A 22,786-nucleotide genomic window follows, 5' to 3' on the forward strand; every position below is an offset into this window, starting at 1 on the left:
AGGTACTGATTTTACATAGACCGTGACTGATTGATAAATACGCACAATAGGAACCTACCGCTGGGACTCCTGGGCTTGAAGCTGTCGACTCGGACATGCCCGGATGCTCGTATAGTGTACCTCAAGCAGACTCCATGATGCATCTCATTGGAGTACAGGTGGACTCGGAAGAGGTCGAGGTCTCAGGAGCATTCAATGATGACAGGGATCTGGACCTTCTCAGACAGCTGGAGGAGATCGAGGCACAGGTCATCCATGGGGCTGCAGATGCCCATGTACCACCGGAGCCAGACCTTGCATGGCCATCTACAACACGCTTGCCTGACACGGGGATTCCAATCATTGACATGTCTCAGGCCTTCATTGATGCTCTGAAGAACCCGGGGACAATGGACGACTCGAAGCTCGACAAGGCTGCAGTGTCTCGCCTTCAGAATCCCAGTACAGAGCCCGCTACACTTACCCCCGATGAAGACCTCTCCGTACGCCTTTTCCTTGCAGACACTGATGGATCAGAGGCTATCTACAACAAGTCTCGTGACGCAGTTATGCGACGAAACCCTCACAATGTTGTCTTGTCCCACCACCTCGTGAAGAAGAAGATCGTGCAGCTTACCGGCATCTACCCGCTGAAGCATGACATGTGTCCAGCCAGCTGTATGGCATTCACAGGCCCTTGGGACAGCCTCGAGGAATGCAAGTTCTGTTCTGAGCCACGATACGACCAGAAGCTACTCGCACGCGGTGTCAAGAAGGCGCGTCAAACGTTCGACACATACCCCCTTGGTCCCCAGATCCAGGCCCGCTACCGCTCTCCCGAAGGTGCGCGTGACATGCGGCACCGCCATGCTCAGATGGATCGCATCCTCCAGGAGCTTCGTGAAACTGGAAGGCTCGATCGCATCAGCGACATCATCGAGGGTGCAGAGTTCTGGGATGCATACCAGCATGGCCGCATCGCAGAGGATGATGTCTGTCTCCTCTTCTCCATGGATGGAGCGCAGTTGTACGAGCACAAGGCCTCGAGTTGCTGGATTTACATATGGATCCTCATAGACGTCTCTCCCGACAAACGCTACAAGAAGAAGTACATCATCCCAGGCGGCATTGTCCCTGGACCGAACAAGCCCAAACATCCTGATTCGTTCCTCTTTCCTGGCTTTCATCATGTCTCACTTCTTCAGCGTGATGGCTTTCGTATATGGGATGCGGCAAGGAGGATCACATTCACGTCGAGGCCGTGGATTTTCCTGGCAGAGGCAGATGCCATCGGTGCACCCGATATGACAGGATATGTTGCACATCACGGTCGTCTTGGATGTCGGTTCCGCTGTGGGAGACTTGGGCGGCGCAAGCCCGGTGGATCTCACTATTATGCGGTGTGTATACGACCGACAGGATACTCCGAGCGTGGATGTGACCATGACAGCTATGATCCATTCAACATTCCCGACTCAGATCCAGCTCAGTATCAGGCAGATTTGGTCTACCTACGTGGTGCAACGTCAAGCACAAACTACGAAGCTCGTCGTCTCGCCACAGGCATCTCTCGACCGAGTCTCTTTTCGGGCCTGTCCCCTCACCATATGCTCCCCATACCACGACTCTTTCCCGGTGACATCATGCACGTATTCGGCCTCAATATCCCAGACCTGATGTACAAGTTATGGCATGGGACGATGGATTGCGACACCAGAAATGGTGACCGCAAGGCTGATTGGGGCTGGGTCTTTCTGACAGGCGATACCTGGACTGAACATGGTGCCCTCGTGGCTGCTGCTCGACACTTTCTTCCCGGCTCATTCGACCGCCCTCCGAGGAATCCTGCGGAGAAGATATCCAGTGGTTACAAATGCTGGGAGTTCCTGAATTGGTTCTACGGTATCGCACCGGCCCTCTTCTATGGAAAGCTCCCAGCCGAATACTGGCAGCACTACTGCAAGCTCGTGGCGGGGGTCCGGATTATCTTCCAGTGGGAGACTACCGCAGCCGAACGAGATGATGCTCAGCAATACATTGGTGACTTTGTCTACGACTTCGAAGTCCTCTACGTTGAGGGCAAGGTCTCCCGCTTCCACTTTGTTCCCCAATGCATGCACGCCATTTCACACACCCCTCTCGAGACATTCCGCGTTGGCTCTCTCATCTGCACTGCTCAGTTCACCATGGAGCGGACCATTGGGGACCTTGGTGCTGAGATACGGCAGCCATCGAACCCTTTTGCCAATCTTGCAGAGCGAGCACTACGCTGGGCACGGGACAATGCTTTAAAAGCCATGATTCCGGATCTTGATGCAGAACGGACTCCTGCGGTACCTCTCATCGATCTTGGAGATGGTTTCACACTTCTTCATGCTCGAGAGGGTTTCGCTCATGGAGTAGGAGACCACGAGGACATGGTTATATTCCGATACATCGAGTCGCTGGTCGGGACGACCCGGGCGAGGAAAATCTGGATCGGAGAGATGAGATGCTGTGTGCAACGGTGGGCGAGGCTTCGTCTACCCAATAGACAAGTCTGTAGGTCAGCATGGAAGGAGGTCGCCAATGGCATGACTCGGATTGCGCGAAATGTGAAGGTAAGTACTAACTAGATCATCTTTGACTTCGAGTCATGCAGCTGATTGTTTGCATTTTAGTTCATTTCAGAACGTAGTTCTGGAACTTCTCGCACTCTTCATGGGTACGCAGAGGTTCATTACTACTTTCAATGCAACACAGGAGTTGGAGACACTCGAACTCTCGCCCTAGTGTCGAAGTATGGCCCTCCGAACTACACACTACTCCAGGAGTCTTCTGGTGTGGTCTATGCATGCAGGATGCCAGAGCGAGAAAGTGAACGGCTAGCTGTTGTTGACGTCAAGGATATAGTGGCATGTGTGGCTATGATTCCATGCGCATCTCTACCTCACCCTGACCCAGGTGAAGGACCTGTTTACTTTGCGGTCGGAAAGCTTGGAGCGGATGCCAGATTTTCTATAGATGATCATGTACAGGAGGACACGGATGACATTAATGCAGAGGCATAGATAGAACTTTGTAGTAGTATTCTTATCCCCTTCGATCGAGACACTGTCGCCCCTGTCTTCGAATATCCGAGTAATTGGCTAAATACATTGAGTATAACGGTTAAGTTGTAGTGTTTTAGGGGCCCATGCGGGTCTTTGATCTAGTCACTCGAATAGTAGACAAGACGTTGGAGGTAGAGGTAGTATGAACCTCTTCTTGAGGATGTTCATACTGCTTGCGCTTCCCCAGAACGACACTAGACAAGGGGACGTCAGTCTCAGACTCCTCATCCTCTTCTTCAACACCGCAGTCTGCCTCTTCTGGGATGTTGTCGCTGTCCTCAGGTTCATATGCACGGCCCAGTTCGAGCATTTGCGCTCGCATACGGTGCTGGTAACCTGCGACGATGCGTAGAGACTTCTGGAGGTCCTTCTTGCGGGGGTCTTTGTACGGACGTCCAGGGTTGCCTGTCCGATGCTTCTCAACCAAGTTAGTCGTCCGTGCAATATACAGCCTGAGTGTTTCACTTACTGTCTTCTTACGTCCTGCTGTCCACTTTACGCTGACATCCTGAACGTTCTCCACCATTTCCCTGAACGAGGCTATACCCACCGTGGTATTGTTGGCCAGCCGTCTCATATCTGGGGCGAGAACCTGAGAAAGAAGGCTGTCCGGTCAATGAAACAAAGAGAGGCTCATGCAGACATACCTGTTGGTCATTTAGAGCGTACTGCCAAGCGGCCGGACGACGAGCACGTATGACTGAGTAGAACTTGACTGAGCCAAGTGTGTAGACGAAAACGGGTAGAATCTTGTATGTGCTCGACGTGGGATTGACCGTCGAGCTGTCGTATTCATTTGCTGCATATCAGTCTGCATGTTAGCATCAAGAAAATGTTAGAATATTCATGAATGTGACGTACAGATGGTGTGTGAGGGATCCAACAGGCCAGCGACGAGGAGTTGGTTGTAGAACTGAGGGCTAACATGCACGAAGCTCTTCCGATAGACGTGAACATAATTGGAGATATAGTTGCGGTGCGAGCGATAGTTGAAGGCAAATGGATTGGGATGATTGGCTGGAGGTGCGACGAGCTGCAGGAAGCGGTCGGAAGACCAGAGACCCATGTACGGGACCAGTACACTGAGGAAACGGGTGAATGTAGCTTCATCGGAGCAGAGGTCGATTGTCGGCATTCCAGGCCACAGTCCCAGAAGATGGAGAAAGTCGTTCGCGGTATGCTTGCCCAATCCGTTGAAAACTGTCTGTACTTTGCAAAGTGACACGAACAGAGGGCTGCGGGCTGCTGTGGCCTGAGGCTCCACTGTAACCTCAAGTCTCCATTGTTCAACACGCTGGAGCGCGTCCCGAGTCTCTGTCACCCAGTCAGGCCCATGATCTTCGTCCCATAGAGCTGACCAGTGCTATTGAAATTGGCGGGTCAACGGTCTTCGGTCGCGGGTCATAAAGAGGAAAGATATACAGCTTACTCACCTTAGAACCAACTTTGATATCGTCCGCTGTCCAGATTTGAGGGAGGCTGACGACGTGGAGGCGGACGAGGCGCGAGAAGTCAGTGACAATGATAGCGCAGTCTTGACAAACCACTGCCGCAAAAATGTTGATATAGCGGTCGGTATCGTTGATGAACGCAGGACAGCCGGGAACAATGAAGCGGCGAGGCAGAGTGAAAGAGCGTAGACGTTTGGCCTTCACCCTGTCCTTGTTAGGCCCTGGTTGGCATTGTGCGGTGAGATCTTCGAAGTCTTGAAGTGACACCACAAAGACTGACGCCTCGAGGCCCAGGTGAATGCGCACTGCATGCTACAGAGGAGATGAGTCCGTCAGAAGTTCTGCGCAGGACTAGGGAAGGTGCGAACTAACATATCCTGCGGCTACCAGCAACTCCTTGCCGCGGGAGGCGACAGACACCGGGCCATCGGAGAGACGTCGCAGAAGCGGGGAGAATTTTTTGCCGCCCCGCGACTGCACTCTGTCGTTGTCGTAGGGGTTCGGAGAGAAGGGAACTTCGTCCGTGGGAGGGTCTTCGAGGGCAGGATCGTATCCCAGTTGTGTCCATTCGAGTGTGTCGTACTTCTTGACTTTGGTTCCTATAGCGTGGCATCTAAAGAAAAAGCTCCAGTGCCCTAAAAGCATGAGTAGCGTCAGATCGATGTGCGTATGTCCGAGCGAGGTCTCTGGGTGCAGAGGAGCTCAGGAGACATACCAGTAAGGTGGTTGCCGCTCGGGTTCTGCTTGGGATACCTGTCTATAACGTCTCGGAGGTTTTTTTCAATTGCTTTGAGGACGTCGACTTCCGGCATTTCTTCGGTTTGAATGCGCGTGGATGGCAGGCCGACAGAGCGTAGAGACCCAGGACAATGTTGTGTGGCTCCCCGCATGCGCGCTCCGTCACAGTCTGTGACGGAGGTAACGCCCGGCGTCCACCCGGGGCACAGTTCGAATTGTTAACGAACCCCCTATGCACAAACCTCTAATTTTTTTTGGCGGGATGGCTTTCTATTGACGTAGGCTACTTCACAAAATTGTATTTGGGAGCCCTAGTGCTCTCGTTATTGAGTTTGCCAACAAGTACATACCACCCCACGGGCGGGCGTCTGCAGTCACGCTGGTGGGCGTGAGCGTGACTGCAGACTCTCGCGCGCACGCGCAAACTTGTTCCGCTCTGTCCTCTCTCTCCCTCTCTCATGGTGCATCTCTCTGCTCTTCCCGTTCCTCTCTTGGTTTCCAACTACGCCCTCACCGACTCTGTTCTCGATGCTGAAGAAGGAGTACAGGAAGCAGGCGATTGAGGTATGTCCTTGCAACTTGGCCCTCTGTGTCTTCCACGCCAACTGTGGCCGCAACAGCATCGCCGGGGCTCGCATGTCCGCTCACTCGCCCTGTGTCCTGCCTCGTCCCCGTCCCCGCCACCGGGGCATCTCTCACCATCCTCCGGCCATCCTCCGTCGCCCCGGACCTGCCACTCTTGGTCGGGAGAGGGACTCCTCGCATCCGCGTCAAAGAGCTCCGCACCGTCGTCCCCACCACCCGTCTCTGCCACCACTCCCCCTCGAATCCGACGTCCACGCCCTCTTCTATCTCAGAGGACGAGTCAACCTTCGCATCTCAACATCATGCACAACTCCTCGGACTGGACACCCAACATCGTGGTCGAACCCCCGCAGTCACCGGAGATTGCGTCGGGAAAGACCCACTCCGGTACTCCCTCCTCCGCTTGGGTCAACGGTAACGGCAAGGCCAATGGCAATGGCGCCTCCGTGACTGTCGAAGGCCCACCACTCATGTCGGACACTCCCACAATTACTCACCACACGGTTCCGGTTCCGACCCACCCACAACACCGCACACCTTCTCCTGCCATTAAATTGCCCTGCTTCCTGCACTCCAAGCTGCAGGGCGCATCTCTCATGGACTGGCTTGGCACTGTCTACAACGAAAACCACGCGACCTCCGCGAACGAGGACATGACCAACGCAACGCTCACCCGGATGGCACGGTATCGGACTCGTAAAGCGACTCGCCTTATGGAGATGACTACGAAGAGCGAGCGTACGCTTCGAGTCTCACGAAGCGACTCGCGGAGACGGCGGTGGGGGTGCGGGAGGTCAGCAAGAAGCTCGGTCAGTCGTCCTTTGGCGGCGTTGCACTCGCCTCACACCCAGGTCGCACTCGCGTCCGCTCCACCATCCAGAGCGTCCTCATCGTGACCAAGGCGCGAGACAACAGGCTCATCAAGCTCACTCGTGTTCCCGCCCCATGCCTGTCTCCCCCGACGTGAGCGTTATCCCCACCATGAATGGCCGAACGTACGCGTACGTACGTACAGCGCGATACGCTTCGCGTCTTCGCTCGTAGCCTGCAGCGCCGTGCAGAACTGCACGACCTCCTCTCTGCCGAGTCCATTGCAGAGCAGTTCTGCGCCCTGGCATCCACCAGCACGTTCGTCACCTTCCCCACTTCCGCGCCATCCACCTCCTTCTCCGTTCCTTGCTCATCTTCCTGCTCGTCCGTATCCTTGTCTACGAGCCGCTCGAGCACGACTGCTTCCGCATCTACGTCCACGTCCACCACGTCAACGAGCACCGGCCAAGGGAACGCTGCTCTTCCTGTTGTGGCGGCCGCGCACACTGCCTTCACAGCCAGCGTCCTCGAGCTCGTAGGAGCGCTCTTGGGCGCATTTGTGCGACGAGCGCAAGAAGAACATGGAGGAGCGCCACGCACATCTTCAAATGGAAGCTCGCGCAGCGCATCAGCAACCTCGACGCCTTCCCTTGCGCACCTACATCGAGATGCTGCCCGCCATGCGCATGCGCCAAACCTCCGTCCTCTGTACGCCGCGCAGCGCCCCTGGCTCACCACCCTCCACTCCGCATGGCGTCGCCCCCTCTGTTCTCGCCGCCGTCGTCCCCGTCGAGAACGCTCCTCTCCACGACGCGTCTCGATGGCCTTCCTGTGTCTCTTCCCAAAGCGCGACAAGCACAAGGCCCACGATGCGGCCGCCGACCACACCAGCAGCGCCGCATCCGACCTCAATCCCAGCGAGCCCGACTATGTCCTCCCCTCCTCGTCGCGCTCCCCGACGGCACCCTCCTTATACTCCATGCCAGGAGCATTGTCTTCAAAGCTGAAGCTCGGCTTCAAAGCCAAGAAGTCCCCCATCTCGCCCAGGGCTGACAGCAATCTACTACTCTCCGCCCACGTCCGCGTACTTCAACTTCGACGTCAGGTCAGAGTCTGCGAACAATCTCATCAGCCCTCTTCCTCACCGCTCCGCCGTGTTCTCTGGCTACAATGACCCCTCGGATGCACATTCCACTAAGTCATTGTCGACACATCCCCTCACGTTAACGCACTCACGGCATCTGCATCGTCTGCACCGTCATCTGCCCCCATCCCCGCCCGAAGTCACGCTATCTCCATCCCCTATCTCAACGAAACCTCGCGGGCGATCTGTCCTCTCCGAACGCCACTTTCGAGGAGGTCAAGACCATCTCTCAGACGATGCCGATGGTTTCTACGCATATACGCACACGGACCCCGGACGACACGCTGGACTCCGTCTCCGACTTTCTGGGCGCCTTGGTTGCGTCCGGCACCTGTAGGATGTAGTACATATGTAGTCTGTCCTCATGTCCCTCTGGAGTGTCGTCGAAGCTACTCTTCAGCAGGTCGTAACCGAGCAGACATGGCCAGTTAATGAAGATTTTCATGTACAGCCAGATGTAGTAGAATAGAGAGGCTATTGGAGTATGTGTGCATGGATCATACACGCACGCGTTTGGCACTTGATATGAGAGGTTGATATGCCGCCTTCCAAATGTGGAATTTTTGAGTGCCACGTCGCCGACGTGCAGGATCCTTGCCCACTCTCCATTTCCTTCGTCTATATGCTATCTCGCCCTGCTAATATGGCGTCCATAAACGTCTCCTCTCTGCCAAACGTCTCATCTTCGCCACCCGATAACCCTCTGAGCTCGCTCTCAACCTCAGTAAATCCACCGGAGCCATCGCACACCGCTCCACTCAGTTTTACTCCTCACACTCCAGAATCAGTCACTCATTCACCCATCGCGACACTGGATCCCTTTATCTCAACATTCTACCCTATACGAGCCACGCCAGCCAGTGGTAGCTCACCAATCTATCCAGGCTCTACCCGAGTTGGAGAGCCGCAAAGTATCCCCCACGTTCGTCAGAGTTCACTTGAACACTACTCCTATGCTGACAAAAGTTCTTGCAGGTTGCCTGCATTGCACAAGCCTCAGAAGATCTTCTCGTTCGTTCACAGAACGTGCCATACATGCTCGTCCGAGGGCAAGTCGACAAGCTCGCTCGGGAGGTGGATACCCTGCGGACAGAACTCAAGGCACACAGGTATGCTTATAACTGAATATCATCATTCAGTTGTACTCACGATTCCTGCTGAAATACAGGAGTGCTTACGAGACTCTGGTGTCCCACATTCCCCAGCTCGTTGGCATGCAGCATGGTCCGGCTGGCCTGGATCCTGCCTCCGGCAACACCATACAGGCCCAGCCGACTCCAGTCACCCACTCGTTTGTACTGGGCTATGGGTGGGACTACCCATCGCCTCGCCCGAAGCCATCAGAGCTGAATGGCGAGTTCAAGTGGTGGTCTCAGAAGCAATGGGACAAGACTGGGCCGAAGGGTGGGGGCAAGCAAGGACAACACGACACTGACCTGAACGTGGCCCAGCTCTTCATTGAGGGCGAGGATGGAGAGGTCGTTGATGGGTACACTGCGAAGGATTGTCGCGACGTCGCGCGTGCTCTCATCCGATCGCTCATCTTGACTGGACAGGCCCCAGCGACCGAGGGGCGACTCTCTCATGAGGCAAGAGTTTATATCCATGTCATGCTCTCCCGCAAGTTCCCTTTCCTACTTCTATGCGATAACGCAATGTGGAAGATCAACCTCTTGATTAAACAAGTGTACCCCGGAGCCATCAAGAACTTCCGGCGTCCGAAGGAGTGCGACGATGACAACGATGGGTCTCAGGCTGGATCTGCATCAAGAAAGCGCTCCCGCCGTGACAGTAGCGGTGCAAATGGGGAGACCTCTGCACCGAAGCGAGCACGGGCAGTAGGGTCGCAGGCCCTGCTCACTCCAATGCCCTTGCCTGACGACCTCTTGCGCATGCCGTCCTCTCCTCCTGCTGCACCTGCACCAGTGCTGTTTGCTGCGCCCATGTCCACGGCATCCGCATTCGCTGTGCCCACATCCACTGATTCGTCCGGGTCCACGCTGTCTGCTTCATCCTCATCCACGCTGTCTGCATCGTCTGTGTCCACGGTATCCGCTGCACCTTTATCGACGGTGTCCACTGCACCTTTATCGACGGCATCTGCTCCATCTGCATCCATGGCATCCGCTGCACCCGCATCCACTCTGTTCACTGCGCCTGCATCCTCCGCTGCGCCTGCATCCACGCGACCTGCTGCCCCCGCATCCACTCCATCTGCTGGACCTCCGTCCATGCCGTCTGCCGAGCCTGTGTCTGAGTCCATACCCTCCACGGTGCCTGCATCCCTGCCGTCTGCTGCACCCACGCCGCTCGCCGCCTCCCCGGCAACTCCTGCTGCTACCGTGTCAAGCAGCTTGGGCATTGTGCCTGTCGCCCGTCCTTTGTACGTGCTCTCATGACTCATGACAAACTGACCCACTGAGTTTCGCATAGCACCTCTTTGCGTCGATCGACGCGGCATAATGAGACAGGCCACAACGAGGAGTCTGTCCCCATGCCAATTACTGGGGACAGTGAAGAGCCAGCCACGGTGCCACTGAAGATCAAAGGACGAGCTGTCAAAGACAGCGACAGCGCCAAGGAAACATACAAACCCAATGTCATCAGCGAACAGTCAGTCCCGGACCATCCTCGCTGAACTGATCTGATACTAACAGCCTGGAACAGGAATCTGTATCTTCGACGTGTGCTTGCTGCCACTCCGGACCTATCTTGGACAGTTGGCGAGTTCAAGAAGGCGTTCAAAGAGCTTGATCAAACGACACGTGAGGTAGACAAATCCCTTGGCTGTTACAGCATGATACTGACATTAATATCCCCCTCCCCGCCCCCCTCCGGTTGCATATCATAGGATCTTCGAGCTGAATGCACTGAAGAGAGGAAGAAGGTACGTATAGGCTCTGATTTCGCATGTATACTCCACGCTGACCGATAGCTTTCATTCTGCTGCAGCGGAAGGCTCGTAAACAAGCGGCTGCACAAGAGATACCAACAGCAGATGCGACCACTTGAGGTAAACTTGTCACACTGCCCTCTCTTCGCCACCGTGATCGTGTCTGTTGCGATCATGGGACCATAGCATACTGTGTATCCCCGTAATTCAGTATAATGTCATTGATGCCTGAAGGACGAATTCGATATATATCAGCGTGAATCACTGGTGCGGCTGGGACTGTACTCATATTTATCAGAGGTATCGAACGCATGAGCGAGGACTGTACTCATATTTATCAAAGGGATCGAAAGCATGAGTGAGGACCTCAAAGATTTGTACTCGAACATAGTCGAATACACTCTCAGAATATTGATATTGTTCAGTCTGATTGTGTAAGACTAAAAAACAGTCTCATTTTTGACTATCATACGAGACCATACTGGATGCCTCACGCTCCCATCACTCCGTTGCCGGACATTCACTATATATCTGAGATATCTTTCGGCGTTTTCACTGGGAGTCAGGCCTAACCCGTTTTAAGCGCCGTACCATCACGCTGCGCGAATAATCACCTTTCACATCTGTCCGAGCGGAAGCATCACTTACATCCATAGTAACTCTGCAACTTGTATGAGCGTTCGACATATTTCTGTGTAGCATAGAAGGAGAAACATGCCAGACATAATCTCGCGCTCAATGGTTAAAGGCTAAGACCCGAACGACCTGTCGCAATGTCATAGGATCCTTGACTAGTAGAGAAGATGTCTTGTTGGCATGAGCTGACACTGTTGCCTCAAGTAACGCGTCGAGCAGCCTGAGTCGTTGTACATCTATAGCTCATATTTGCAGACTTCGGAAGGGTTTGTTTGACAGGAGAAGTCATCGCGAGGGGAAGTGATGGCAGAATTCACCCCAAGTCGTGAATGGACAGGCGTTCTGCGCAGCGCAGCCCCACGTCAGGTTAGAGCACTGCATGATGCATGAGCGTGTATTGTCAGTGCTCGGAAAGGACAGGACCCGCTCAGTCAAAGCCAATCATAAAGATGGACCAGTAAACCATTGCCGTGCAAAATGCAGCAATGATACCAATGAAAATGAAAGAGCTCAGGGCCGACTCAGGTTGACCTCCGATTGAGCCCATGAAAGCCATGAGAAAAGTATTCACGCTAAATGAATGATGTTCTCAGAGACATGTGATTAGTACACTTCGAAGATGTGGTACGCACCTCCAATAGAGCAATGCGGCGGGTAGGCTGAGGTAGATGGCTGCCATCATACGTGTACCCGGCCCGAACTGTGCGACATGGCTTGCCCGGCCCAACTTGTCCCCGAGATAATGTTGCACGACTACACCCATGAGGATACTCATGAGACTCAGCACGACAGATATGTCAGAGGTGATATGGGAAAATGCCGGGATGCCATCGAGGTCAAGAAATGAGATGTTGGCGGTTAGTACGATTGTTGCCTATCACAAAGTAATGCTGTTAGCTATTTCGGGCCTGCCTTCGAGGGAACCCACCACGCACGTAAAGGATGCGAGTCTCGGATGTTCGCTGCATTCTGGCAGTCACGTCAGACCACTGTCTGGCGATCCCCGGACCTCCTTGCCTGGTTTTGACGATGGATTCAAGATGAATATGCGGGATATAGATGAGAAGCAATGATATCAGCTGGAAAAGTCGATACCCGACCCCGTGGCCGGACTCAGTGTCATGATAATAAATTTTCTGAGGGAGTGTCAGGCGTGCATGAACCTGGCCATGATGGTTGTGCCAGCGAAACTCCACTGATACTGAGTTAGTAACCAGCAGTGGCTCGGAAGGCACATGCATGCTCACTGGATGCAGACATAAGCCGGGCTGTGGAAATAAGCGAGACGTCATGTTAGACAGAACGTAGAGGTACTAGACTGTAATCTCACCTAAGACGATCATCGCATGTGCTGGTTCCTCGTCTTTGACTGCTAAAACAATGGTCAGTACTGGTATGAAAACCTTCACCTTTTCTAGACAGCATGCGTACCTTGAGCACGATCGAGAAGAGCCGATCTCTTGAGCACTTTGTCGGGCGAATAGTCAACTGTTGTGGTTTCCGGTGACGTGACCACATCTTATTCACAACCGTGACGTTAGCCTTTGGAATATTGGACTTGAGATATGTACGGACCCAAGTCTGCAAGCAGCAATGCACTACTTAACTCTGTCCATTCTTTCTGCTCCGGAGCGCCACGAGCATCGGGGTAGAACTCTACATGTTTCCTGAAGAGTAGCAAGGTTAGAAGGCCCGGGGTTGAAGATATTCGAGGAATTGTCTTCACCAATATTTCATCGCTAGAAAGTACTCTATTATATGATTAGCTAGAAGAACTTGTGCGTCGCAGTACGAACTCAACTGATATCGTACGGGACGTTCACTGGGCGTATCTTGTCACCCTCTTCTACCTCGGGTATGAACTCAAACGCCTCAACCCAGAATAATGAATGGGTGTGGTGGTCGGCGAAGTAATAGCACCAGTCGTAGTTTGATGATGTCGTCGTCCTGAGATAGAGGACAAGGTCGCATCCTTGCGGTAAGGTCAAACCCCGTTCAAGTATCATACCATCGAGCTGGTCGACAAATAGATGCAGCGCAACCCGTACTTTGTGTATACGGATGTCGCTATCTGTATATATGTTCTACCATGAAGTCAGTTCGGAACTCAGAATCGGAGCGACTGAGGGACTAACCTTCGTCAGATCACTGGAATAGAAGTACAGACGGCCTTGAGGATGCGTGTATGCCGTCCATCCGTAGCACTCGGGGGGCATGACTCTATTCGATGGTCAGAGAGATCAGAGAGCATGGTCAAGGTGGAAGACGAACAACGAGAAGTCAGTTGCGACGGGCTTGATCACGTAACGCTCGTGTCCAGGAGCGACCTTGGGACAATTTGTGTAGCGAGGTACTTCGTATATGGGGTACAAGGTCCTTCGACCGGTATACGCTCGCTGAGCCGCCTGCTGCGCCAGTGCAGAAACGAAAGGTGGTGTCGCAGGGAGTTGCTGCGCCGATTCTGGAGCGCTCAAAGCCGGGGAGGACGCCGAGTTAAAAGCATTCGACGTGGACGTTGCTGAGATAGGCACATGGTCCGAGCCCGGAAGCAGCCCATATCGAGAAGAATGCTGCGATGTTCGGTAGAGCTGGTCATTCTCGCGGCCGTCCAGAGAAGAGCGGGCACTGTGAATTTGTAGCGCCGGTCCTAGCTCTCGCAAGGGAACCGGGGCACAAGCACCTGACATGATCATGACAGGTAAGCGGCTATAGAGCGCAAGTCTAGATGGAGTGAGTGTGATGCGAGAGAAGATGGAGGTCATATGGTACTTACAGGAAACTCGAACGCCGAAAGAGATGTAGTAACAGACGAGACAAGCAAAGCGGGGAGACGACAGTGGAGGAATGAGAGAGAAAGATGAGCGATGTGTTTCCTAGAAGTATAGGTTATGTGGTTGCGCAGCGGTAGGGTGCTCCCGGGGCTGTGTTATTGATGAGGCTACGGCTGTCGAGGAAGTCCCCGATTGAGAGCTTCTTTGCCGCCATGGCGCCTCATAGCGCCTCCACACTCCAAGAGCTCCCAGGTAGAAACACGTCGAGTGCACGCATCGAGAGACAATTCTTGTGAGATGACACCAGTACGCTATGGGGGCATGACGGCGTCAACCTTTGTTGAGATTATTCACGCCGAATCTGGTCCCTACCGCCCTCCATTCTGCACTCGTAGTATCCACGAGGCTCGGAGCAGCGCCTCCGCGGCCGCTTCCGGAAGACGCAGGTGAGTTGTCGTAGAAAGCAATCTATTAGACCGAAAAATGACGATTGCTCACAAAGTCACCCTGGGACGGGTGGAGGCCGATGAGTTCGTAGCGCCCGCGCCCGTGTGTCCTTTAGATGTCAGCAACGATCTAAAGCAGAACGCTGGTGGCAGTGGTGTTCACCCAGAGTATGACAGGAAATCACGCACCGGTATCCGGGAACCCAACAGCACACACGGCGGGCACCGCCCCAGAAGTGGCGGCGAGAAATGTTCAGGTAATCCTCGACTGAGCCTAGCTGCCGCGGAATTTAGGACAACATTCTGATGTCCCAATAATGCGACCTTACATCTTACTATGACCGTCGTTTAGAGTGGCAGAAAAGGACACCTTTGTCCGGAAACATGTGGTCGCCGGAATGGTGCGAGAAAGGCTATCCTTCACTTAAATTTCTGGAGGCAGGAAATGATACCCGGACAAAGGTGACCTTTTATGGGGATTCTATCAAGATTTCAGGCGTCAGCCAGCTTTTAGGTCACCAGATAGCTGACACAAAGGTTACCTTTCAAGCGAAACTTTTCGGGCACTGGAAAAAGCCCGGATAGGCTTTCTTTTCGGTATCGCTGAAGTTCACTGTGAAAGGTATCCTTTCTGGTGCCCCAATTTGTCGTTCTGAATGCACTCAAAGGTCCTATTCTCAGACCATTGAAATATTGGCAGTAACTTTGGGGCAGCTGAGCTCAGTCGAGGATTACATGAACATTTTCCGCTGCCGCTTCCGGGGCGGTGCCCGCCGTGACAACAGGAGGGTAAGGCGGAACCCGTCAGTACGAACGCGGTCGACGTCCGGCCTTCCGCCCCGCCGCCACTGTCCCGCGCGGCCTCCCGAAGGGGACCGTAGAAAAACTATATATACAAGCGTGGTCGCCGAATTATGGTACACTGCGCTCGTCTACGGTCGACCATCTACGTACGAGTACTGGCTCAACCGTCTTCAGATCGACGACGCCGCCCTGCCATCATAGGGTGTAGCGGTACCCACTCCACTCGTCGCCCTTGTCCTGCTTCGCCTCCGCGACACTCGCGTACGTCCCGTTCTTCGCGAGTTCCGTGCGCCCATCGTTGACGCCCTTTATGATCTCGTCCCGCTCGCCGCGTTCGCGCTTCGCGTTCTCGCGGCGGAGGAAGATGTGGTAGATGATCGCCATGACGAGACCAATCCCGATGTACATGAGCACGATGCCGTGCCCGAGAGTGTACCACGGGGCGTCCCGTGCACGGTACTGCGCGGAACGTCAGCGGGTCAGCCTGGATGGAGGAGAAGAGGTAGGAAGCAAGGTACGTACGACGTTCGAGGAGACTGCACCGTTGATGTTGCCGAAGGAGATGACCATGGCGATCGAGACGCTGCGCTTGTACGAGCCCTCGACGTTGTTCGAAACCCATGCGATGATGTTCGGGATGGTAGGGTAAATACCGCACGCAGCCAGGTATACGGCCACGTATGACAGCGCCGCATTGCGGGACGCGATCAGAATGATATAGCCGACGAGTCCGACAGACAAGGACGCCCTGCAATGGTGTGAGCTTGTGAAGCCGGCTGCTATTGTGGGAGCAGGACTTACATGGTGAGGTATCCGCGATTGCCGTAACGGTCTGCAGCCCAGCCAACTACACAGGTCACAATACACGCCACGACGTATACCGGAACGCTCAGTAAGTTCGCAGGAGTTGCGGTATATCCTATGAGACAGGATGAGTCCAGGACAAACTTAGATCGTGTCATTGCACCTACCAAGGGCCTTGATGATACTGGGCAGGAAGAGCGAGAACGCGTACAAGGGGCCATCAGCTCCCATGTACAAGAACACTGTGAGACAGGGTCAGTCTTCGGCGCAACTTGAACGTATGCTGCTCCGCAAACCCACTTCCAACCCATGTCTTCCAGTCAAGCAGACTCTGCCAGATGTAGTGCCACCTGAGGTTCTCACCAGCCGCGCTGAACTGATCGTCCGACTGCAAGCGACGAACGACAACCGTACGCTCCGCCTCGGTCAAGAACTTTGCTGTGTCCGGGAAGTCCTGGATAATCCAGAACGACAGGAAGCCCGCGACCACCGTGATGAGGCCCTCGATGATGAAGATCCACGCCCACGCGGGCTTTCCGGCAACGCCATCCATGTTGGAGATCGCTGCCTGTATAGGAGGATTCAAAGATCATCGGGACAGCGCACGATGGTTCACGAGCACATGGGCGGTGCGCCGAAGAGAAGCAAATCCAGGAGCAGTAGGTCAGCTCCGGTGCTGCATGGACGTAAAAAGGTAGAACCATAACGTACAGCGAGCAATCCACCGAACGCGCCGGACACTGTCGCCGCGGAGAAGAAGACAGCGGCCCGGATGCCGAACTCAGAGCGTTTGTACCAGCTGCACATACCACGCATCGTACAGTCAGTGAGTGGATTCGACCGATAGAAGGCCGTGCGCGAGCGAAGTTCACGGAGACGCACCATGAGAGATAGTAGTTCACGCCCGGGAACAGACCGGCTTCAAACATGCCGAGCAGCCACCGCATGCCTGCGACGCAACGACGTATGTCAGAGGGACGTAACCTTATCATGCCATGAATTGTCCGAGCGGAGAACTTACCAAGCAGTCCGCCATAATTGTGCACCAATCCCTGCACGGTCTAGAGTAGCAGGAGGTGGGTACTTGGAGTGTGGACGGGCAAGATTTGGGCGACGTACCATCATGATGCCCCAGCAGAACATGAGGAGCGAGAGCCACACTGACGGCCGCAAGCGCTTGAGGAAGACATTGGAGGGGACCTCGAATATCGCATACGAGAAGAAGAAAATCGTGAGTGCAATGAGGTATTGCTGGTCCGTGATGTGCAGGTCCTGCTCGAGGTTATACAGCTGTCCGCCGAGATCACCGTGCGTCAGCCTGCATTCCCTGCATTCAGACTGCCGACGCGGGCGACGCACCTTTGCATTCCCAATGCTCGTCCGGTCCAAGAAGCTGAGGAGGTACAAGAACGAAAGCCAGGGGACGAGGTACAAGTCGAGCTTGCGCATCAGCTTGCGCTCATCCACTCCACTGACGTCGACATGGGCGTTGTAGAGCGGGTGCTCCAGGTTCGCCCCCGCGTCTGGGGAGACGCGCTCGACCTGGGACACGCGCCCCTTCTCGTCCGAGTACGTCGACGCCGCGGATGTCTTCACCGCCTGCTTCTCGGGGTCTGAAGTCCCGGACATGGCTGCTGCGTGGAGTTCCAATGACGACGGGCGGATTGAATGGCGAAGGGCCGTGATCGTGGATGCAGAGCAAGCCGTGGGTGCTGGGAACGGGCTGCCAACTTTCGTGCGCGGCTGGCTTATATGTCTGTTTCGCAGTCAGCCTCCACTCGGTTGTCCCTGGGGTACTCCAGTTCATCTCGCACGCGAACTATAACGGGAAGATAGGACCGTCAGCCGCGGCAAAGCAGGATAGCCGGGCTATCTGGTGTCCCCCATTAGAAATATCTGGTCATGGGTTCGCCGCGAGATTGATACAAATCAGAACTGGCGTTCTGGCGCGTTTGGCGTTTCGAGGCCGCCGTGCCCACGCTCGCGAAGCTTAGTAGAAATCAGTAGTAGCTCAGGAACACCGCAGCGTCCCGAGCACTCTTGACGTGGACTCTAGCGTAACCTCGTGGGATCCGTAAGACTCCCGAGACACAAATGGAGGTCATGCATGCATAGGCATACATATGATGGAAGAAAGTGGAAGTGAGACAAGTCCAATCTGGAGACAAAACCGGGGTAGTGGCAGTGATGCACAACTACCCGGCGGGGTAGCCATCCGGGGTAGTTCTGCAGAACGTTTGCCCGTGCGGGGTATGATGTGCAAGTTGCCACCTTCAGGGCGGCTCGACGGCCCACGGGCCGTAAAGATTGCATATCTTCTCCTTGGCACCGTCAGGGTACAACGCACATACATCGACACTTGGAAGGTGACCGCGCAATGCGGATGCGTGGCGAATCAAGCTCAAGGACGTGTCCTTCGCATCTTGCTGTCGTCTCGGAAAGCCTATGCTCGCGACCGTAGTCATCGGGTTGTCATATAGCATGTTTCAGGCGTCCAGGGGAAGGAAGCGAACGTCGCTCCGAACACAACGTGCGAGGCTCCTCACCTCAGTTCGGTTACTCCCTCTTCGCCTTCGCAGCCGACGCCAATCTCTGCCTATCCCACTTCTCCCTCCATATCGCATACTGCGCATCAGTTCCCGCATCCGACCACACCGCCCAGCCATCTCGCAGACGGAACCATGCACATACTGGGTTGGTGAGGAGAGTCGTCCGGAACCGCCCGAGGAGGGAATCTGGCCGTTTGGTAGGGATGAGCTCGACAAGCGTGTAGTATGCAGAGCCGAAAATGACTCCGATGCTGAAGCCCCAGAGCACTTGCGGGATTGTGTGGTAGGACAGATAGTACCTGTAAGATGGGTACATTGATTAACAGCCGGGATGAACGCGAGGGGCCTCTCGAGCAAAGGAGCGTACCTGGAGAACGCGACTGCAGCGGACCACGATAGGATGAACGCGAACAAAAGCACATCCCGCGCGTAGTCGAGTAGAACGAACCCAGTCGAGACCCAGCGATGGCGGAGGGAGAAGTGGAGGAACAGGAAACTTGCGAAGTAGCCCATCCACTGGCTATGCGACGATGGAAAGCCATACCCGTCGCCCAAGTCCTCTGCGCGCGGGGACAGCGGTTGGTACCGGGGTAGGGGAGGCACGAGAGAATGGACAAGACTCACCATTCGGTCGATCCTCTCGGACGACGTGCTTCAGCACGTAGTTTGACGCCTCGCAAAGCATCTGTCCCGCCCACATCTCCAGGAACACCAGCTCCCGCGTCCACAGAGTTAGAGCAGCATACGCGGGCTATGTTCACCCAGTCCGTACATCAGCTTCACAGCCTGTCTCCCAGTGCGTAGGACTACTCACATTCAGCAATATGGGGCTCAAAGTAAGGAGGGCGAGTATTTGAGCCGAGGTGGAAGATTCGTCGTCTGTTCACGTCGCTGTTAATGGCATTGTTGGTCGGGTCATGGAAATCGTTGAACGCGATATGCACATACATAATACATAGGTGAGCTCCAGCGCCGCACGCGACACGTTCGCCGGTTGGGCTGCCATGGCAGTTAACGATGTGGACAACCAGTTGTGCTAACAGAAAGCAAGAGAGGGCAGCAGTTCAAAGCAAAACACGAAGAGTGACGAGCCAGGGCTGGTAGGCGCGCGCCTATGCAATGCCCGGTAGCGCCGGGCGCCAAAGAGTGATGTCGACCCGACCTTGTCCTTGAACCAACAGCAAGACATACCGAGGATGAGAAACTCGTCTTGCATGGATATTCGCATCTGAAGCCTGGGGAAGATAAACGAAAATCGCCAAAACATGAAGTTACATAGGAAACCTCGAGTCCCGGATCAGGAGGAGCGGCGGACAGGCGGCCTTCCAAGACACTATAGCCAAGTGGTTAAGGCGACAGATTAGAATGTTCCTCACCAACAATCTGTTTCTCTCTGAGAGCGTAGGTTCGAACCCTACTGGTGTCGTGCTGGATGTCACCCATTCTTTTTTCCGCCCTTCATCGGTGTATATCCCCGCAAACTGCGGCAAATTCACCAATGACAGTAGGAGGCACGCAGATCTATGAGGCTATAAGGTTCGACGACGTTTCATTACATCGTCTCCTCATCCACCACCACCATTCGAAGCTCACCAGGTGCACAAGAACGTAGATATATTCATGATTCGAGCGAGAACTCTGCCTCAATCGTTGCAACCAGCCTATCCACTCATCATCAGGTTCCGCCGCCCACACACTCAGTACTCATTCCTTGCCTGAATCGCCTTCGCCTTCTGTCATCTTTTAATCACGCAGGACCCCGGGGTAACGCAAGCTGCTGATAGTGAACACCGACTTTATTACCGCCGCGCTCCAAGAACACACTTGTTTAAAATGGCGAGGCTCGTCCCAGGGAAACTCAACCCACTATGCCCAGCGTGTGTCGAGCCCCGAGCACGATATTGTCAATGAGCCTCGTCTTCCCGACGTACATCGCCCCGCTGAGGACAACAGGCCGTCCCTCCTGGTCTGCCTCCCACTCTCCACGCGAAACCGTCGGCGAGAGCTCGTCGAAGGACTCCGGATCGTTCATGTCGATGTAGTCGAGCCGGAGGTCGACAGCGTCGCCAAGCTCGGCCTTCTTACGCTCAACAACGGCCTGTGCGCGAGAGATGCACTCAGCTTTGGGTGCGCCTGACTCCCATGCAGACTTGGCTGCGTCGAGGGCTGCGTAAAGCGCGGGGGCGGCGTTCTCACGTTCGTGGTCTGTCAGGTACGAGTTGCGGGACGATAGCGCGAGAGAGGTCTTGGGATCCCTACAACTTGACAGTCAGAACATCCTAGCAATACCCGCTTCGCAGAGCACTTACCGGGCAGTGGGAACAATGAAGAGGTTCTCTGGCTCGGGGTGTGAGAGCAGAAGGTCGCGTGTCATCTTCCGAAGCAGCAGGGCCTGCTGGATGTCCTTCTGCCCAAAGTACGTGCGAGTGGGCTGTGCACCTATCAATACCCCGCCTTCTTGCAGGACGTCGAAGGATCTCGCGTACCTCGATGACGTTGAAGAGCTTCGTGACAACCGTCGCGACCCCGCGGAAGAACGCCGGGCGCGTCCGGCCCTCCATCTGGTGGCCATAACCCTTGACTTCGACGAAGGTGCCCTTTTGCTGGTCGACGCTCAGCACGATTCCACTCGGGTACATCTCGTTGACCGTGGGCACGAAGACCGCTGCGGGGCTACGGCCGGAGACAGAGACCTCTGAGAGCAGCTCGAGGTCGCGGGGGAGCGTGCGGGGGTACGTTGCAAGGTCTTCGTGGGGCGCGAACTGAGCCGGGTTTACGAAGATGGAGAGCACCGTGAGGTCATTCTCAGCCAGAGAACGGCGAACTAGACGGGGAGGATTTGCATGTAAGACACACGACCGATTTGACAATGGGGTGGTCAGAGTACACGGCTCCGTGACGATTCTGCGAGCGATTACAGAGTCGTCTCGTAGGCTCGAATTGCCCTGTGATCACCTTAGCTTTGGTAGCACTCTCCTCCACATCCCAAAACTCAAGGATCCGTGCAACTCGTCTGGCCGCATCTACAATGATCGGTGGGAGGGAGGTATGATTGAGAGGCCTCAGAACAGGAATCGACGAGTTGGTGTTCCCCTTGGCACACCGTCGGATAGATTTCCTATCCTGAACCATCTTTCCGGACCCGCAGTGACCAACCATGCAACCGTACTTGGATCGACAACTTTGACCACCCCGAAGAGACTCTGGGACGTACCAAGTGAGAGGTGTCCTTGATGTAACGCGCCCATCGTCGCGACGAACCCGACAGACTTGCTCTCCTTGTACGCATTCCTCCGCCATTCCCTGTACGACGCGACAGTAGGAAAGAGCGGTATTGAGGACTGCGGGAGTTCGGTCGACATGGGTCTTCGCAGGAGTAGTCTTGGAGAGGATTTGCTGGTTGACGAGACTTGCGTTACAGGTTTTAATCGCCCAGCGAGGAGCATAGAGGTGCGGGTGGTGTAGGTGCGATGGCAAAACGAGTCAGGCGGAAGTATTGGGGTGTCATCCTCGTTCGAGTCCGAGTCGTGTCGGACGACCAGCAGTAAAATCCGACCTCAACTCAGCCACCTGATATAATGCGACCCACGTGACTTTCTACACGACGCGTCGCGTGAAGGTAAACCGTAAAGTTTGTCAAATGACCACCATGGTCGCCCACGAGCCAGCTAGTTTGAGATACTCGCGGAAATTCTAAGTACAGTCGCAGCAGTGTGAGTACTTGTGTACTACCGCATCCGAGTCGTTCTATGTACCGCGCAGACACTGACTGACGTCTTAATTAATGTTCTCGATTGCAGATCCATCATATGTGGAAACTTAGGTACCCTCTCGCAAGGAACCGTGACAGTCTCAAGATGTATTCATCTGCACCAAGGGTCAGATGTAAGCCATATCCCGTCGTTGCTGATGCCCACTTATACCACTAGCCACGAAACCCCTCGAATCCTCTAAACCGTGCCCCAGACCATTGAACTAAGTGCTCCAAAGCAGACCCTCAAGCTGGGCGTACTGCAGCTACTCAGCGTGCCGCGCGCTGGGCCGCCTATGTCGTTGGTTCCGCCATGCAGTGCCGCCGCCGCCG

The 22,786-nt window shown here is 54.8% G+C and overlaps 7 protein-coding genes and 1 non-coding gene across 8 annotated transcripts; 3 read left to right on the forward strand and 5 right to left on the reverse strand.

Annotated features, from left to right (window-relative positions):
* Positions 1 to 347: 347 nt before the first annotated feature.
* Positions 348 to 2,594, forward strand: L226DRAFT_465799 (uncharacterized protein; the record flags this gene model as incomplete). The annotated part of the gene is made up of 1 exon (XM_067675942.1): positions 348 to 2,594. One exon carries the CDS (start codon positions 348 to 350, stop codon positions 2,592 to 2,594), a length of 2,247 nt encoding a protein of 748 aa, XP_067533857.1.
* A 991-nt stretch (positions 2,595 to 3,585) lies between these two features.
* L226DRAFT_436751 (uncharacterized protein) lies at positions 3,586 to 5,158 on the reverse strand (the record flags this gene model as incomplete). Its single annotated transcript, XM_067674768.1, has 5 exons — positions 3,586 to 3,650; positions 3,715 to 3,870; positions 3,933 to 4,434; positions 4,505 to 4,834; positions 4,895 to 5,158. Coding segments are annotated over 5 exons (1,317 nt in total), but the record flags the coding sequence as incomplete, so codon positions are not given.
* Positions 5,159 to 6,147: 989 nt separating this feature from the next.
* On the forward strand, positions 6,148 to 10,811 carry L226DRAFT_584491 (uncharacterized protein; the record flags this gene model as incomplete). The annotated part of the gene is made up of 10 exons (XM_067685565.1): positions 6,148 to 6,583; positions 6,697 to 6,808; positions 6,890 to 7,760; positions 8,155 to 8,244; positions 8,823 to 8,908; positions 8,968 to 10,182; positions 10,233 to 10,412; positions 10,467 to 10,569; positions 10,651 to 10,686; positions 10,752 to 10,811. The coding sequence occupies 10 exons, from the start codon at positions 6,148 to 6,150 to the stop codon at positions 10,809 to 10,811; spliced, it is 3,189 nt and encodes a 1,062-aa protein (XP_067533859.1).
* Positions 10,812 to 11,755: 944 nt separating this feature from the next.
* On the reverse strand, positions 11,756 to 14,015 carry L226DRAFT_572367 (uncharacterized protein; the record flags this gene model as incomplete). The annotated part of the gene is made up of 12 exons (XM_067684665.1): positions 11,756 to 11,900; positions 11,961 to 12,202; positions 12,264 to 12,290; positions 12,492 to 12,523; positions 12,576 to 12,596; positions 12,659 to 12,697; positions 12,760 to 12,846; positions 12,904 to 12,995; positions 13,141 to 13,300; positions 13,337 to 13,412; positions 13,464 to 13,548; positions 13,600 to 14,015. 12 exons carry the CDS (start codon positions 14,013 to 14,015, stop codon positions 11,756 to 11,758), a joined length of 1,422 nt encoding a protein of 473 aa, XP_067533860.1.
* A 1,380-nt stretch (positions 14,016 to 15,395) lies between these two features.
* L226DRAFT_536406 (MFS general substrate transporter) lies at positions 15,396 to 18,221 on the reverse strand. The gene is made up of 10 exons (XM_067681110.1): positions 17,513 to 18,221; positions 17,273 to 17,443; positions 17,175 to 17,214; positions 17,036 to 17,102; positions 16,865 to 16,952; positions 16,454 to 16,721; positions 16,321 to 16,395; positions 16,151 to 16,268; positions 15,872 to 16,097; positions 15,396 to 15,808 (listed from the first exon to the last, which is right to left on the reverse strand). The coding sequence occupies exons 1-10, from the start codon at positions 17,780 to 17,782 to the stop codon at positions 15,545 to 15,547; spliced, it is 1,587 nt and encodes a 528-aa protein (XP_067533861.1). The 5' UTR covers positions 17,783 to 18,221; the 3' UTR covers positions 15,396 to 15,544.
* A 488-nt stretch (positions 18,222 to 18,709) lies between these two features.
* L226DRAFT_546578 (PAP2-domain-containing protein) lies at positions 18,710 to 19,708 on the reverse strand (the record flags this gene model as incomplete). The annotated part of the gene is made up of 5 exons (XM_067682435.1): positions 18,710 to 19,001; positions 19,070 to 19,262; positions 19,327 to 19,453; positions 19,517 to 19,581; positions 19,651 to 19,708. The coding sequence occupies 5 exons, from the start codon at positions 19,706 to 19,708 to the stop codon at positions 18,710 to 18,712; spliced, it is 735 nt and encodes a 244-aa protein (XP_067533862.1).
* A 323-nt stretch (positions 19,709 to 20,031) lies between these two features.
* Positions 20,032 to 20,128, forward strand: L226DRAFT_t149. Its single transcript has one exon. It is a non-coding gene; the product is annotated as a tRNA-Ser (tRNA).
* A 167-nt stretch (positions 20,129 to 20,295) lies between these two features.
* L226DRAFT_536408 (Pantoate-beta-alanine ligase) lies at positions 20,296 to 22,234 on the reverse strand. Its single transcript, XM_067681111.1, has 4 exons — positions 21,917 to 22,234; positions 21,189 to 21,526; positions 21,012 to 21,133; positions 20,296 to 20,957 (listed from the first exon to the last, which is right to left on the reverse strand). The coding sequence occupies exons 1-4, from the start codon at positions 22,062 to 22,064 to the stop codon at positions 20,561 to 20,563; spliced, it is 1,005 nt and encodes a 334-aa protein (XP_067533863.1). The 5' UTR covers positions 22,065 to 22,234; the 3' UTR covers positions 20,296 to 20,560.
* Positions 22,235 to 22,786: the final 552 nt, after the last annotated feature.

The sequence above is a fragment of the Lentinus tigrinus genome (assembly GCF_003813185.1).
Source record: "Lentinus tigrinus ALCF2SS1-7 unplaced genomic scaffold L226scaffold_18, whole genome shotgun sequence".
Classification (NCBI taxonomy): domain Eukaryota; kingdom Fungi; phylum Basidiomycota; class Agaricomycetes; order Polyporales; family Polyporaceae; genus Lentinus; species Lentinus tigrinus.